Raw genomic sequence first — 15,124 nt, forward strand, 5'->3', positions numbered from 1 at the left:
CCCGATCCTGTGGATGGGGTCTCCTGGCCAGGGGTTCCCGGCGGGTAGTTGTACTGCAGAGTCGGGCACGGCGTGTCCTCCTCGCCGCTTCCCTGCTCCGTCGTGGGCGTCGTGCCAGCCGGGGTAGGAGCGGGGTAGTTGTACTCCAGGGTCGGGCAAGGAGTGTCTTCGTCCGAGGAACCAAGCTCCGACGTCGGGGTCGTGATGGCCGGGGTGCTCACGGGCGTCTGCTGTTCCGGGTGCGAGCCGGATCCGGTGCCCTGCTCCGTGGTTGGAGTGGTAGGAGCCGGGGTAGTAGAAGGAGTCTCCTGAGAAGGCGACGAGCCCGAGCCGGTGCCTGACGTAGGCGATGACGGAGCAGGCGTGGACGTAGGCGTCTGCTGCTCCGGGTGCGATCCAGAGCTTGAGCCCAGCTCGGAAGTCGGCGTAGTAGGCACGGGTGTGGTAGCGGCCGGAGTGGCTTCGGGGGCCGGCGTCGTGCCAGCCGGAGTCGACACAGGCGTGGCCGGAGTGGCCTCGGGGGCAGGCGTCGTGCCAGCCGGAGTAGACACGGGCGTGGCGGGGGTCGACACAGGCGTGGCCGGGGTAGTGGCCGGGGTCGACACAGGCGTGGCCGGGGTAGTGGCCGGGGTCGACACAGGCGTGGCCGGGGTCGTGGCCGGCACCGGCGTGTTCAGACCGGACTTGCCACCGTTCTGCGTGTACGTGTCAGCTGAGTTCTCAGTGCCGCCAGGCGAGTAGCTGCCGGCGTTGTCAAACGTGATGCCGCCGCCGCCGCCACCAAGCACGACCTGCATAGCCATGGCCGCGAGCACGATGGTCGTGTACACCTTCATGGTAGTTTACTGTAACAGGAGACGAATAACACGCTGTTGGATGGACTAGAAACGGGAAACGGGAATCTCCAACCGGGGACGACGCTGGTAGGGCACTTCGCTCTCGGGAGGAAATTGGGGAATGAGGAGCACAGAGGAGAGCATGCTGCCGCTCATATACGAATCGACGATGCAGGGGAGCGGCAGGGAGCTCTCTCGCACTAGGCGCTTATCCTGGACGAGATTTTGCACTCGGCCTCTTGGTCTCACTATGCCCAGCCCTATCTTTTACGCGTGCACGACCATGTGTAGCGACGAGCCCCAGCCGCTGACTCCCTTTGCCGCGTCCTCAGTCTCCGCTTACTCGGGCCAAGTGCTTTTCTGACTTCGGACGACGTCGCTGAATTGCGCTGCCCCGTATCCCACGGGAAGCAACAGATGCCGCCGCCTTGTGGCTCTGCACGCTGCTGGCTCGTTGACGACACTTTCGCTGCGAATGTTCCTCATCTGCAGCGATGGCAATGCAACAATGGAAGCGGAGACTTCGGTCTTCTTGACCGGATCGCATCTTTCGATCTAGCAAGCTACGCCTAGTCATACTCATGTCAAGGTTGACACGGATCATCTCGCTGAAAGGCAAAGCGGCCAAGGTTGACGGTCACCACTGCAAAACCGCCAACTTGACGGCGAAAGTCAAATTTGGCATCGCCACAGCAGTGAGCACTGCCCTATGCTGTTAGCTCACTATTAACCTAGCTGTCGAGAACGTTCCGCCGTAGCTGCAGGCAATAGTCCTTATGGCTGGCAAACCCAGTGCGGCATCGCCATCTGCGCCCAGACAGGCTTCCGGCGCGAGTATCCACCGCTTATCACCAGCCTCGCGACGGCACTACACGCACGCAATGGGGACGCACGCGATTGCAAAAATTGCAAGTCGACTACAGTTGGCCCCGCACGGACCGAATACACAGGCCACGTCCCATACTTGTGCTGCCTCGGTCAAGGATTGACTCGAGCGGTGTGCCTCCGACATCTTGCTGCGGCGAGATTGTCCGACACGGTGCTGCTGCGCTCGGTTGTGATCGCACAGAAAACTGCGTCTCGGTGTTCAACCAGTCACCCTGGATAGGGCGCGGTGGATAACACATCGACGCTGTTCGTAACACTGCATGTTGCTCTCTGTAAAGATCCACCATGAAGTGCAATTGAAGCCAGCCCACTATGGGACGGGCGGAGCTGCCGTCGGAGCTGCTTGCCTCTGTGCTACATGTATTATTTAGCCGATCGGCTTCTCGGCAAGGCGTGGAAGTTCCAATGGAACGGCGTGCTTGTGCGGACAACTCACCTGTGACGTGTGTCTGACTACCTAGCTCGCGGATCGCCGCCACAACACGAATGGAACGGGCTGCCAGCTGGAACACGTTGAAGTGCGCACCGCCGTCTTTGGATCGGATCGGGTCCGTAGGACCAGCTCCACCGTCAGGCTCTTGTCGGCCACAGCGACTTCGAACAACAAACTCTGAGCTGGGCGGTGCTGCCTCATCAGGCGTTGCAACGACAGCCCGCGACAAGCACGTTCGTCGCCTACGTTCTCGCCGCACGACTGCAAGCTGATGGACGATCGTCCAATTGAATATTGAGATACCTCAGCGTGTAGCCATGCATCGAAGAGGCAGGACCACTTCAACATGCCGGTTCGTTACGTGTACGCTATCTAAATGCGGTGCGGGATGCTTGTCGGCAGGGTAGCAGAAACCAGCAACGCTACGGTGTTTAACACGCGCAAATCATGAGCGGGCGAAGTCCCTCTTCCAGACGCGATAGTCTGTCCGAGTCCGAGTCCGAGATGAGCATCGGTCCCGGCAGCGTCGACAGCGTCAGCACTCTGGGGCGACGGAGCAAGCCGCGCCACGTCATTTACGAAGGCAGCGAGATCGACGACACCGACGCTCACAGTGAGCTTGATGTCAGTCTATACGATACGGACGAGGTCATGGACACGGAGCGCACCAGCTACCGCATCTCGCTAGGCAGTGACGGCTTCGAGTCCATCCTGTCAGACCCGGACGCTGTACACGAGGACGTTGACGAAGAGATCACATTCCCGTCCCACCGCAACCGTGTCGCTTTCAACAGCTTCGTGAGCGTCGATACGGCGACTTCAGAATATGAGCCGCCGCATCCGCAGCGAGGTCCACCACTCCACTTGCAGCAGCTCCACCAACAGAACCAGCGCCTTCAAACGCTTCAACGACAGCAAGAGGAACAGATTCAGGAGCAGCAGCAGCGATTCCCTGGTGCCTACGAAGCGAGTATTTCGTCAACCTCATTCTACCAGTACCTTCGTAGCAGCCTCGCTCTGGGTGGCGCGACTGCAGATAATGGTGGCTACCCGCCTTATATCGCCCCACCGAGGGCTTCGATGAACCCCGACCCAAACGTCCGCACAAACTTTACCAGTGCATCATCAAGAGACGCACCGCTCGGTACTCCTGGCGATGCGTACGATGTTCTGGGCACGCCACCGGGAGATCCACCAGCCTCCCGACCCTCCCAACCTCCGTCGGAGCAGAATAGAGAGTCAACACCATTTGATGCAATCCACTTTCAAGCGCTACAGCATCCACCTCGATCCATGAATTCATTTCTACTGATTCTGCTCATGGGTGCAGGCTTTGGTATCGGCTTTGCAGTTCTCTCTGCTGATCCACCCAGTGCCTATGGCTACTGGCTCAATGAGGTGGGCACACTCTACATCCGCATCGTCAACTGCACAGCCGTGCCCATGGGAATCTGCCAGGTGATCTTCTCTGTGTCCACGCTGACTGCGCGTGGAGCCTTAGGACGGCTCTGGCTCAAAACATTCGGCTTCTACCTCGTTATTTGTCTGCTTTCAGTGATGATGGCCATCCTTGTGGCTAGCGCGCTTCGGCCTTCGCTGAAACAGACCGACGTGCTGAGTTTCGAAGTCTCCAGTGCTCAATTTGGATTCCAATGCAGTAACAACAAATATCTCGAGCTCAACAATTCGACACTAGCGTGCAGCTCTGACAGCTTTGACGACGCGAACAGCACCGCGGCCGTGTTCCCAAGCTTCGTGGATGTGAACACCGTGCTGGGTCTGCCCGAGTCCATTCCACAGCTGAGTTTGACGCAGTATCTTTTCCAATTAGGCTATCGTTACGTTCCGAACAACGTTGTCCAGGGGCTAAGTGCCGACTACCATATTAGCTCTATGGTGATCGCCACTGTTCTGGGCGTGGCCGTCACGCGCAGTTTCCGCGGAGGTGGTGTGGGACGCGAGCGGGGCGATGCCAGACGTAACCCGTTACTGAGACTATTCGTTCACATGTACGCAGCGCTGTTCACAATCTTGGACTGGCTGCAGTCACTGGCGCTGTTAGCTATCCTACCGATAACCATCGGATCAATCCTTGTGGACCCTGCGAACGCGAATCTGGCGTCGTTTGCTGGGAAATGGTGTCTCGCCGTATTGCTCGTATGTTCCATTCAGAGTCTCGTGCTCTGTCCGATCCTGTTCTTCTGGGTCACGCGGCGTCAGCCTTTCGGATGGCTGCTAAAGGTGTTGCCGGCGCTGCTCTACAGCATTTTACTACAGTCTCCAATTCTACCCTTGCCTATCGCTACGAAAAGTGTGCTACGGTCGCGCGAAGTTCCGCCTGCCGTATTCGGAGCGCTGTTTCCGGTGTTGTCGGCATGCAACCGTCTCGCTCAGGCAATGACACTTCCGATTATCTTGATGTGGGTGGTGGGCTATACAGACTGTGGACTGCCACTAAACTTCAGCAACAGTGCCCTGCTTTTTAGCTACGCACTCATCGCCAGCTTCGGAGACACGGCGTTACCGCAGTCACACATTGTGTACTTCATCACTGTCTGGCGCGGCTTTTGCGGCGTCGAGCACTTGCCGCCCACGCCGATTGCCATGAGCGGCGTCACGCTGCTCATCGGTAGACTACAAGCACTCATCAACACAGCCACCAACCTGATGCTGGTGCGGATGGCGGCCAGTACGGACGAGGGCCGCATGTACGCGCACCACTTTGCCGTGTAGGTAAAATAGTTGCGGTGCACTTCCGTACAGCAATGCGCACATTTAATATCGCACACGTTAGTTCTGCTCGAAAGCTTCAACGAAGTCTAGCAGGAGAACGCTTTAGGCTACAGTTTAGCTGCATCGCGTACAAGTTCTGCTAGGACCAACAACTATTAATACGCCGTAGGTTTATCCGAATAGGTTCACTCAAGCACTTGCTACGTTGAAGAGGCACGGCACTAATGGATAGGTTGTCCAGCTGTAGCCAAGTTCAAGCATTGAGTGACATGGACGGTTGCACTAGCATCACTAGCGCCACCGATTGTCCTTTTTTCTGTTTGAAAAACGCTCTGCGGTAAGTACGAGTATTGGATTAGAAAGGATATTCGTTTGTGAAACTCGCTTTGAAACTTTTTTGTATTTGTACATGTTACTGCACTGCGCTATATAAAAGAAAGTTAAATAAACAATCAAATTTCAAATGTATTTGTTACGATAGCTGGCCCATCCCCTCGAGATCTGTCTCCTCATCAGAGAGTCAGCATCTTCTGGACCAAGTCTCCATCAAGCTCGTCGCCGCTCATGGGGCCTCGTCGCCTCCGCCTTGCGGCCGTGGCGCTGTCGTTCCTCTCCCCCTGCGCCGCCTCGGCCTCGGGGCTGCTTCGCATTCCGCTGGAGAACTACGACCAGATGCAGTTCTTCGGCTTCATCGGCGTCGGGTCGCCTCCACAGCGTTTCCAGGTCATCTTCGACACAGGCTCGAGCGATATCTGGCTGCCCGAGACAAGCTGCGCGGACTGCGCCGGCTCTAGGCGCTACCACGCGGCCGTTTCGCGCTCTCACGAGCCGCTGAACGAACCCTTTCGCCTCGAATACGGCAGTGGCAACGCTTCGGGTCGTGTTGTTCGCGAGCAGATCTCGCTCTTTGGAGGCGACGCACAGGACGAGCTTCTGACGCTCTCGAAGGTGCAAATAGGCAGCACCAGCAAGACAACGAAGAGGTTGCAGCGCTTCCAGGCCGACGGCATCGTAGGGCTCGGCCTCGAGGAGCTGGCGATCATCACCAAGCCTAGTCTTCTCAAGTCTGACCCGCGGCTGGGACGCTTCTCAATCTACATTAACCCGCTGCCTGGTGCATTGCCACCGGCACAGCTCATCTTCGGCGGTGTGGATGACTCGCTGCCTGTTGCTCACATTCCGGAGGCGAACGGAACACACGTTAGCTGGCACCACTTCCCTCTCGTTAGGTACCCGTCCAGTAGACGTGCACACGGCTTCTGGGCCATTCGGTTGCATCGACTCGCAGTTGGACACTTTGATTCTCGATCAGAGTCAAGCTCGAAGCAACTAGCAGGTAGTGGAGAGGGAATCGTAGCGGTCTCTGCAGCTGTGGCTATTGTAGACTCTGGCACTTCACTACTGCTGCTTCCGCGACGAGCCTTCGACGCCACAATAGCTGAAATTCGGCAGCATTTGCGCGTACAGCACGGCCGAGAGCTACGTGCGGACCCTCATGTAGTGAGCGGATACTCTTGTGCAGACTGCACGGCGGAGATGTTCCCCGCTCTGCGATTTAGTTTTGTGATAACGGAAGCGTCAGTTGATACACAGATGAAGACGCAGACGTTAGTGCTGCGGGGCACGGACTACGCGCGCTGTGACGACCTCATCTGTGCTCCACAGCTCGACGTACACGCACTGTTCACATCGAAGAAGACCAAGAGCAAGCTGGTGATCCCTTCTGCTTCGGCAATGACTACCAATGTTCCGCAAGAGATGGAGCACGAAGAAGTTGTGGTGCTTGGTGTCACGTTCCTGCGCGCGTACTACGTGCAGTTCGACTCGGAGCGCAAGACCGTGGGGTTCGCCTGCGTCGGCTCGGCGTTGTCTACTGCAGCGAATGTCTGCTCCGGCGGTTGGACGCCCAAGCTCCAGTTCCACTCGGCGCACTTCTCGGACGCTGAAGCCTCAGCGTGGCGTGCTGGTTGGGTCTTCTGGTCGCGGGTGTACTTGGGTATCGGTGTGCTGTTGCTGGTGGTGGCGTTTGCGCTGCTGTGGCTCATTCTGGTGGTACCGTCGTCGGATGTCGAGAAGGTGCTCGACTGGCTCTACGGACCCAGCGACAAGAACCGAAGGCGACAGCAGCAAACGGAGTCCAAGCTAACGCCAAGTCGGCGGAGCTCGTATCAAGCTCTGCAGATCGAGAAGGCCAGCGACAACAACCGAGGCGACGAAGCCTCAGAGGAGCCCGACTCGGAGCCGGAGTCGCCTCACGCATCATCAGCAGCACCGTCAAGGCGGAAGAGCGTGTGCTTCGACGTGTAGACAGATAGAGTAGATCAAATAACAATATTGCAATGTACAAGTAGCTCGGAACAATTTTACGCTCGAAGTTGAAGTTTTTGTCCGTAAAACTTCGTTGTTATTCGTAAAAATCGGTTAAAATATCCTGATAATATTTCGATCGGCAGAGAAACAGGTCTCTATTATCGCTGCGGCGCCGGCCATGGAGCTGCTCAACAAGGTCTGTCTGTTCGGCGCGCGCCACTGCTTCTACACGCAGTCGGCGGCGGCTGGCGCGGCTTACTGCTACGCGGCGGTGCTGGCCTACACGCTATCCGTGAGCATCCAGCGCGCTCGCCTGGGAGAGCACGGCCACGCGACGCACCTGATGCCGGTCAAGCGGATGCGCTGGTTCCCGACGTTCTTGAGCTTCGCCTACTTTTCGCGTATCGCGTGGCTGGTGCTCAGTAATATGCACATGTTCCAGTGGGTGGAAGGCTCGGCGCCCAACTTCCGCTACGAGCACATGGTGTTCGTCACGCCACTACTGCCGACTGACATCGACATTTACGTGCTGGGCGTTACGAGCTTCGGCAAGCTGGCCACGCTGCTCTACTTCTCGGCCTTCACGCTGCTACTCCGTTTCTGGGAGGACGTGCGCACACAGGCTCGGCGGGCCGAGCAACCGTTGGCCCGAGTGGCCGCTAACCAGTCCGTCATCGCGGAGTATACGCGTGGAGCCGGCGCTCAACGGTCTGGGCGGTCCAGGAAGCTGTTCCTCGTGGCTAACGTCTGGATCTACCTAGTAGAGTGCGCCCTACTGGTGCTTAAGACCTTGTTCCCGGGGGAGAAGATGGTGCTATTCGAGATGGAGTATGGCTTCGTGGCCCTGTGCTTCTTCCTGCTGGCCGTCATGCTGGCCAGGTGCGCGTTGCAGCTGCGCGCCGTGCTGCTCAAGATCGAGTTCTCGTCCTTAGCGGCCACCATCGCGTCGCGGCTGTCGCTCATTGGCGCTGTATCGTCGCTGCTCTTCTTCTATCGCAGTTTGCTGCTGCTCTTCTCCATGCCGGCCATCGACGTCTTCGACCCGCACGTGTCAAACCCGTGGCTGTTCTACGCGATCCCGGAGCTCATCCCGGGGGCCTTGGTGATCTACATGATGAACGTCAAGAGGCAACACCAGCCACCGGCGCCAACATGGGGGATCACAAAGGTGGACGAGCAGACGCCGTTGCTGCAAGAGTTGCGAAGCCTTTCCGACGACCTGCCGCAGTTCCGAGGGCAAGAACTGCACATCTAACCTTATTACTGTAAATTTTGTGCAATAGATGTTTGATTCAGACGGGCTACTTCAACACAGAACTACAATTAATGGCGATTGCTAGTCGTCATCGCTGCGAGGTTTGTTCCAGACCCACTTGTTGCCCGACAGTTTGATACCTTCTTCGACTGGACAGCCAGCATGCAGACTCATTGGATCTCCTTCGCCATTCGGTAGCATGCTGTAGAACACGACCACTTTGCGCTTCTTCGGCGCGACGCTAATGCCCTGTGAGCAGTCCTTGTTGGAAGAAGGGCGTGGCAGGCCACCTGAACGAGCGAAATTGGTGTGGCCGCCCTTGGCCACGTCCGACATGTACCAGAACACCGTGATCATGCGATTCTTGTAGCCGTATTCGATCCGCTTTAGGACGTCAAGCGAGTTACGATGGCGTTCAGCGGAGAAGTAGTCCAAATGCTGGTCGTAGTGCTGCGTGTGCTCGTAACGCAGTACTTGCACGGATTCCTGGTGGCTGATCGGCACCTTAACGAGGTCGGCCGTGCGTTTATCGATGTCTTGCACCACAGGGTGGCTGGATGAGTCCAGCCAGTATGTCGTGCTAGTGCGCCAGTCCGTGGCCGGTCGGTTCTCATGGCCGTCCTGCAGTGTCACGCCAGACGGCGCCAGGTGCGGCATCGACAGTTCCAGGATGATGTCGATCTCGTCGTCACGGAGAAATTCCTCCACGCTGAACACGAGCGGCGTCATACTGATCGTCTCCAGCACGAGATCACCACGGCCGAAGGTGTTCTTTACCAGTGCTGCAACAGAGCCAGCAAGAGTGCGTTAGAAAGCGAGACATCGTTTACATCTCTGCCATCTCAACAAAAACTTACTCTTGTGTCCTATACGAATTCCGGGCCAGATGAACTGGCCGCCCTCGAACAAGAACACGATCCGATTTTGCAGCACGGTGATGTTCTTCTCCAGCCTCTCTCCATCTGGAGTGAAATACGCTGGTGGTTGCTTGTACTTGCGAGCATACTCATCAGTCGGCTCTGGAATTTGCAGAATTTCTTCTTCCACCACACGTGTAAACGCCTCTAGATCCCTTGTCGTCTCCTTTGAGCTGTTTGCATGCATTCCGTCCTTAAACCCAGTCACTTTTAGCCTACAAAAACACGTATACATCTGCATTAGCCTACATCTTTTAGCTGCTAAGAAATTGCTCTCGCATTGACGCACGTGTCACTCGCCGTCGTCTCGATGCACAACACGTGGAACCCCTTGACTGGCATCGTGTCTGTCAGGAATTGGTGCGCATCGGCGCAGTCCACCGCGACCTCACTATGAAATGCATCAGGCACGTTGGTCTCCAGTAGAACGCGACGCACTGCGAGCTCCAGAGCCTTCGGATCGCGAATGCACGTCGCCACTGCGATGGCCAGCAGGGCCACCACCAGCCACGAGAAGGAGGAAGCGGAGGAAGACGGCCGCGATCGACTCGCCATTATGGAGACGAGGAGGCCAGGGCGCGATGAACAGTGAAGTACGCAAGGGCCATGTTCAGAGCAGCAGGTCAACGGATGTCAACAGTGAGATGACCATATGTTGCCGTGCAACTTGCTGTGCGTCAACGTTTCTGCAAATCGACGATCGCTTGCTTTCGTCTCAAGACTCTTGCATCAAGACATCGAGGGCTCTTGACTCACGAGCTCTACCAACCAATTGCCCCGTTATCTGAGCGCATTATTGCCCATATGGGTTTTTATACAAATGTACCCATCCAAATTTGGGTGAATTGACAGAATTTATCGGTCGCAAGTTGGAATTTGCATTACGACCAATAAATTCTGTTAAGGGACTAGGTTTCTGCTATTGTTATTAACTTATACAAGTTATTTTAAATCTCTGTAAACTTATAAAAAATATATCTCTGTAATCTTATGCGAGCTCAAATCAAAGTCGTGAAAAAAATACTTGTTTTATAAGAAGCGTTTTCTTTTCTGAAAATGTTATTTTGTAGAGAAATTAATTAAGGTAAAGTATTTGTACAAGAAAGCTAAATTTGAATAATTTTTATAATGCCAATTTAGCTTTTTTACTTGAAAGTAAGTAAAAAGTAGTTCAATATATTACTAGGTTCTTACAGTAGTATAATATCCAGTTATTTAATATAAATATATTTTTTATTCTATACATGTAGTTTCTAATAATAAAACAGATTTTATAGACTGAAGCTTCCAGCTTTTTAGTATTGAATTCAGTACTTTTCAATTAAAAATGCTAAAAGGTAGAGTAAGGCCTGTTCTGAGCGATGCGTTTTCTCGACGCATGCATCGAAAACACGTATCACGCGTTTTGATTGGCTATAAGTGTATCATGACCAGTACACCGTGAACGCATGCGTTGTTATGCGTTATTATTTTTGTCCAATCAATGCAATCTTCATCAGGAATCATATAATCTTGGATTTTACCCAATCAATACAATTTTCCAGAAGTCAGCCCAAAGATTTTGCCATCGATGGCCCGACTTCGTGTCGGGCTGCAAGCCAGCGACCAAGACGAGCCACGCCTCGTGTTGGTGGGGGCACCGTCTCGAAGCCGACGAAGATTTGTCCAGTCTCGTGATTTATAGTCACATTCACGCGAGTGCAAGTTCTTCAAAAGAGTGATCCTGTTGTTCGAGAGAAAGTATCGTGGAAAATCACTCTACAATTCTCTTAAAAGAGAAGAAAACCAAAAGATACTACAGAATGAATTTGGCTACTTTTGTAGATCTTCTTGTATCCTGGGGCCCTGGTTGGTAGTGGATTAGTACCAATCTTTGCGGCAGTCGAGAGACGCTCCCCCTCCAAGTCCAGCTGTAATGCTACAATGCGCTTTATCCTGGTTGGGAGGTGGTAGTTACCTGCACACTCGAGTAATTACAGGGGTAAGTATCACTACATTTTATCGCGTCGATTATCGTGTTATGTTTGCTATCAATAACGTATAGATACTGGCACCTCGGTTTACTACAACTCAAGATGATATAGAGAAAGTTGCCACAGAATTTCAATCTCTCAGCAACGGTGGAGTTATTGATAAGTACATCGGCACCATTGAAGGCTGGCTTTGTCCAATAAAGGTTCCCAGGAAGAACGAGTGCGGACGAGTCATTTCGTTCTTTTCCGGTTACTATCAAAAGTATGGACTAAATGTCCAAGCTTGCGCGGATCACCTCTCTCGATTTACGGCGTTTCCCATAAATTTGCCTGGGGGGATGAACAACGTTTACGCTTTTCAGCGTTGGAAGCTGGATGTACTTCTTCACGAAAGTTCTGGGCAGTTTTTCGTTATTGGCGACAATGCTTATGTCCAGAGCAAAAACTGTGATGACTCCTTATAATAAAGTGGAGTTGTCGGATTGACCTGGCCGAGACGACTACAACTTTCACATTAGTCAACAACGGGTACGGATTGAAATGGCTTTTGGGTTACTCGTAAACAAGTGGAGAATATTCAAACGTCCTTTACGTGTTCGGTTACGACATTGCCGAATCGTCATATCTGACTCCATTCGATTACACAATTTCTGAATCAGCAAGCGTTCGAAGGAAGCCGAGAAGTCTTCGAATCACATTCTGCAACTCTTACGTCGTGAAATGCGATCATGGAATAGGGATGAAGCTCTCGACTATAATGCAACTGCCCAGAGAAGTCGTCCTAAAGCAACAGTACTTTCTCGTTGATATTATCTCGTAATCCAAAGTGAAACCGAAGAAATTCTAGTGAAATGTGTGAATTCCACAATGTTGTAGGATTCCCATAGTTATGGCTGCGTGAAGAGCTTGCAGAGCAAACATCTCCATTCACAAACGAAACCAAATCCGCGACGAATCGAGTCGTTCTCTTGTTGAATGTGTTTGTGGTGGGAGGTACCGCTTTAAATCACGACAAAAGGTACTTGCTTGTGTCAGTTCCAATGGACAAGCAGCATGACCGTAGCCCTCTCTGTGTCCTCCCCACTACATTTAAGCCAGACCGATTTTGACCGTTTGGTTGATACTGTCTGGCGAGGTAGCTACTAAAACAAAAACGGCTGTAGCATACGAAAAACAAATGTCAGTGTAGTCATGGGCATATAATGCATGTTAGTATTTGTACCTCTTTGATCAGCGTTGTACACATTACTGATCCGTGTTCAATTATAGCAGCCCGCACTTTCCCAGCTCCCGCGTCCTCTGGTGTTGCTTGTCCTCTGGTGTTGCTTGTCCTTGACTCGTGCGAGTCCGAATTGACAGCTTGTGCCTACTCATGAACCGGCGCAGGACTCGCTCTTTCGTCAGCGGCCACTTCATGGGCTTCGAACTCCGGAATTTGAGATGTGACTGGGCAGCCATCTTTGCGCATCGAATTAATCCACACTCTTCAGCTCCACTCGAGAGAATTTCCGCTAGTCCACTAAACCGTAGATTCTTGAGATACCCCTCGGCGTCCTCACAAACCGATTAAATAAGCGCTTCTTGCTTTCTTCACTTAGAAATCTGCTTTTTGCTTGCGCGTCATATGCCTACATGTGCAATCGGGGGTAGAAGTAAGAGATGGCTTCGCCCACAGATTGTCCAGCGGTCAGATGGTTTAATAGCTCCAGCTTGTGTGAGTAATCATCAGCAATCCGAGCGTAGCACTTCGGCTTTTTGCCGTTTCCTGTTGTACGAGATCGGCCCATTGCACTTTATTCAGGAATGACATTTGAGAAGGTTATAATTAGCTCCGAGATGTGATATTTATTTTTATCCATCGGTTAGGATAGAGTGTCGTGATTGGTTATATTTAAATTTTGCTTAGGAGAAAACTTCGCTTAGGACAGGGGCGATGCGGTAGGGGACCCGTAAACCTACCTGGGGTCAGTACAAAGCATGGCAGTAACAAAAATCAGCAGCTATCAGGAATGGGTTGCCGCTGGAGTGGTGGTGGTAGCCCCAGTGGAGGACACACATTCGACCAGCTGATGATTGACAAGGTGCTGTCTCTGTTCCTACGCCATGTGTTACACCTTCACACGATTTACGCAGCTCTACAAGGAATTTGCATCGACTCTCGCATTCCTGATCGCCAGCGATTCCACACGCATGACAAACTCTTGCCAAGTCCCACTATAACAAATACAATCTTCGGGAAGGGGGTATGCATATCGGAATCGCGTTAAAGGCCAACACTGCATCTACTTGGTCGAATCGAAGCCCGCGACCTACAACGAATATTCAGTTTTAGCTGGGACGGAAGCAGAGTGGAATGGCCGCTGTACGAGCGCGGAAACGCATCCCATTTAGGCAAAACCACACGAACAACAGAATAGAGTCTAAACAGGGCGAGATCGAATAGGGTCATTCCAGGTTGATTTTAGGCTTTCAGGCAGTGCAGCAATGCGTATGTATTGAGTACGAATGTATTCAAGATTTACGGGAATACAGCCATAATGGGGGAGCTCACCTCCTTTAAGTTCAATTCATCCTGAGCTTCTGTTCCACACGAACAGATATTTTGAGGTAGCTACCTCCACCCGTGTCCTATAGGTCCGAGCACAGCACCAACGACGTCAAGTACGACTACGCCAACAGTTTCGATACGAGTACGCGATGTACTCATAGTCCTGGATCGGGCGTTTAGAGTATTCTGCGTCCTCTAACTACCACACCTGTCCCAATACGCCCGACTACAACATTGTCGACGTCAAGTTCCGTTACTCCTACAACTTCGAATACAAGCGCGAGACGTACGCATATTCGATGATAGGATGCTTTGGGCACGCAGCGTCCTCAAAGAATGGTACTGGGCTCAACTCTGATGATCCAGTTCCACTGGCTACGTATAGAACTATGACTGACCCGCCCACCCCAGATGAGTTCCAACTTCGATCACTGTTTGACGCAGTGTCGATACTATATATCCAACGTCAAATGCATCATCAAATAGATTTCCACAGCAGGTTTATTGGTTCAATCGGGGTGATGTAACACCTTCTGACTCAAGATCAGAACCAGAGCAGCATTACCAACGCCTCAGTGAGAGCGTGCAGGGGACACACCAAGAACTCGTCCTTAGGGTGATACCCTGCTCAGCAGACGTCTTGACGCACAGGAGCCAAAGGTAGAAGATGTCATCCGCAGATACCGACACTTGCTACTTTGAAAGTCCATGCTAACATGCTCCTTCTCCAACATCCTCTTGAATGTGGCAATCGCGGTGACGCACGCCTTCTGAGTGCTACTAGGAACGAAAGTGGTTTGACGCATCAGATCCCTCTACTTCTCTTACTTGTTTGAGTAATGGGGAGCTGCCTATCAATATCATGTAAACTGTCTCCCTACTCTAGGAAATGCCTTGCTGTCTAAACTGCACCATTATTTGAGAAAGTCTTTTCAGATTTGAATGTGTATCGACATATTCATACTTTCACGGGTTCCCGGCAAATATGTGTTAAAACGTGTCAAAGCGCAATGCCCAAAACTATAAGGAATGTAATTGGTCAAAATATATATTTTCATACATACCATTGGATAATAGTTAGTCTCATTGTACTACCAAACAACCATTTGTCAAAAGACTACTATATTCAACTTTATTATTGATAAGCCCCGAATTGTAATGCTTAGTACGGAGGATAAACAAAGTAACGGTGGTACAACTTTTTTCTATTTTCCAACCTCTGGTAGTATTT

The 15,124-nt window shown here is 52.6% G+C and overlaps 7 protein-coding genes across 8 annotated transcripts in view; 4 read left to right on the top strand and 3 right to left on the bottom strand.

Annotated features, from left to right (window-relative positions):
• Nucleotides 1-1,806, bottom strand: part of PPTG_04590 (hypothetical protein) — a 4,742-nt gene extending 2,936 nt beyond the window's left edge. Inside the window, exon 1 of the mRNA XM_008896839.1 lies at nucleotides 55-1,806. Coding sequence (XP_008895087.1) covers nucleotides 55-836 — 782 coding nt within the window. The 5' untranslated portion in view covers nucleotides 837-1,806. The remainder of the gene's footprint in view (nucleotides 1-54) is intronic.
• PPTG_21433 (hypothetical protein) lies at nucleotides 1,418-2,338 on the top strand (the record flags this gene model as incomplete). The annotated part of the gene is made up of 2 exons (XM_008897443.1): nucleotides 1,418-1,531; nucleotides 2,186-2,338. The coding sequence occupies 2 exons, from the start codon at nucleotides 1,418-1,420 to the stop codon at nucleotides 2,336-2,338; spliced, it is 267 nt and encodes an 88-aa protein (XP_008895691.1).
• A 266-nt stretch (nucleotides 2,339-2,604) lies between these two features.
• On the top strand, nucleotides 2,605-4,890 carry PPTG_04591 (hypothetical protein; the record flags this gene model as incomplete). The annotated part of the gene is made up of 1 exon (XM_008896840.1): nucleotides 2,605-4,890. The coding sequence occupies one exon, from the start codon at nucleotides 2,605-2,607 to the stop codon at nucleotides 4,888-4,890; it is 2,286 nt and encodes a 761-aa protein (XP_008895088.1).
• A 520-nt stretch (nucleotides 4,891-5,410) lies between these two features.
• PPTG_04592 (hypothetical protein) lies at nucleotides 5,411-7,281 on the top strand. Its single transcript, XM_008896841.1, has one exon. The coding sequence runs from the start codon at nucleotides 5,455-5,457 to the stop codon at nucleotides 7,195-7,197; it is 1,743 nt and encodes a 580-aa protein (XP_008895089.1). The 5' UTR covers nucleotides 5,411-5,454; the 3' UTR covers nucleotides 7,198-7,281.
• Nucleotides 7,282-7,308: 27 nt separating this feature from the next.
• PPTG_04593 (hypothetical protein) lies at nucleotides 7,309-9,404 on the top strand. The gene has a single exon (XM_008896842.1). The coding sequence runs from the start codon at nucleotides 7,379-7,381 to the stop codon at nucleotides 8,453-8,455; it is 1,077 nt and encodes a 358-aa protein (XP_008895090.1). The 5' UTR covers nucleotides 7,309-7,378; the 3' UTR covers nucleotides 8,456-9,404.
• PPTG_04594 lies at nucleotides 8,453-10,067 on the bottom strand. Of its 2 annotated transcripts, XM_008896843.1 has the most exons (3): nucleotides 9,662-10,067; nucleotides 9,313-9,587; nucleotides 8,453-9,237 (listed from the first exon to the last, which is right to left on the bottom strand). In XM_008896843.1, the coding sequence occupies exons 1-3, from the start codon at nucleotides 9,925-9,927 to the stop codon at nucleotides 8,537-8,539; spliced, it is 1,242 nt and encodes a 413-aa protein (XP_008895091.1). In that variant the 5' UTR covers nucleotides 9,928-10,067; the 3' UTR covers nucleotides 8,453-8,536. The 2 variants fall into 2 exon arrangements, with proteins under 2 accessions (XP_008895091.1, XP_008895092.1); XM_008896844.1 differs by lacking the exon at nucleotides 9,662-10,067 and having other exon boundaries at nucleotides 9,313-9,661.
• Nucleotides 10,068-12,232: 2,165 nt separating this feature from the next.
• PPTG_21434 (hypothetical protein) lies at nucleotides 12,233-12,813 on the bottom strand (the record flags this gene model as incomplete). Its single annotated transcript, XM_008897444.1, has 2 exons — nucleotides 12,233-12,344; nucleotides 12,716-12,813. 2 exons carry the CDS (start codon nucleotides 12,811-12,813, stop codon nucleotides 12,233-12,235), a joined length of 210 nt encoding a protein of 69 aa, XP_008895692.1.
• Between the last annotated feature and the right edge of the window lie 2,311 nt (nucleotides 12,814-15,124).

The sequence above is a fragment of the Phytophthora parasitica genome (genome assembly GCF_000247585.1).
Source record: "Phytophthora parasitica INRA-310 unplaced genomic scaffold supercont2.5, whole genome shotgun sequence".
Taxonomy (NCBI): Eukaryota; Oomycota; class Peronosporomycetes; order Peronosporales; family Peronosporaceae; genus Phytophthora; species Phytophthora nicotianae.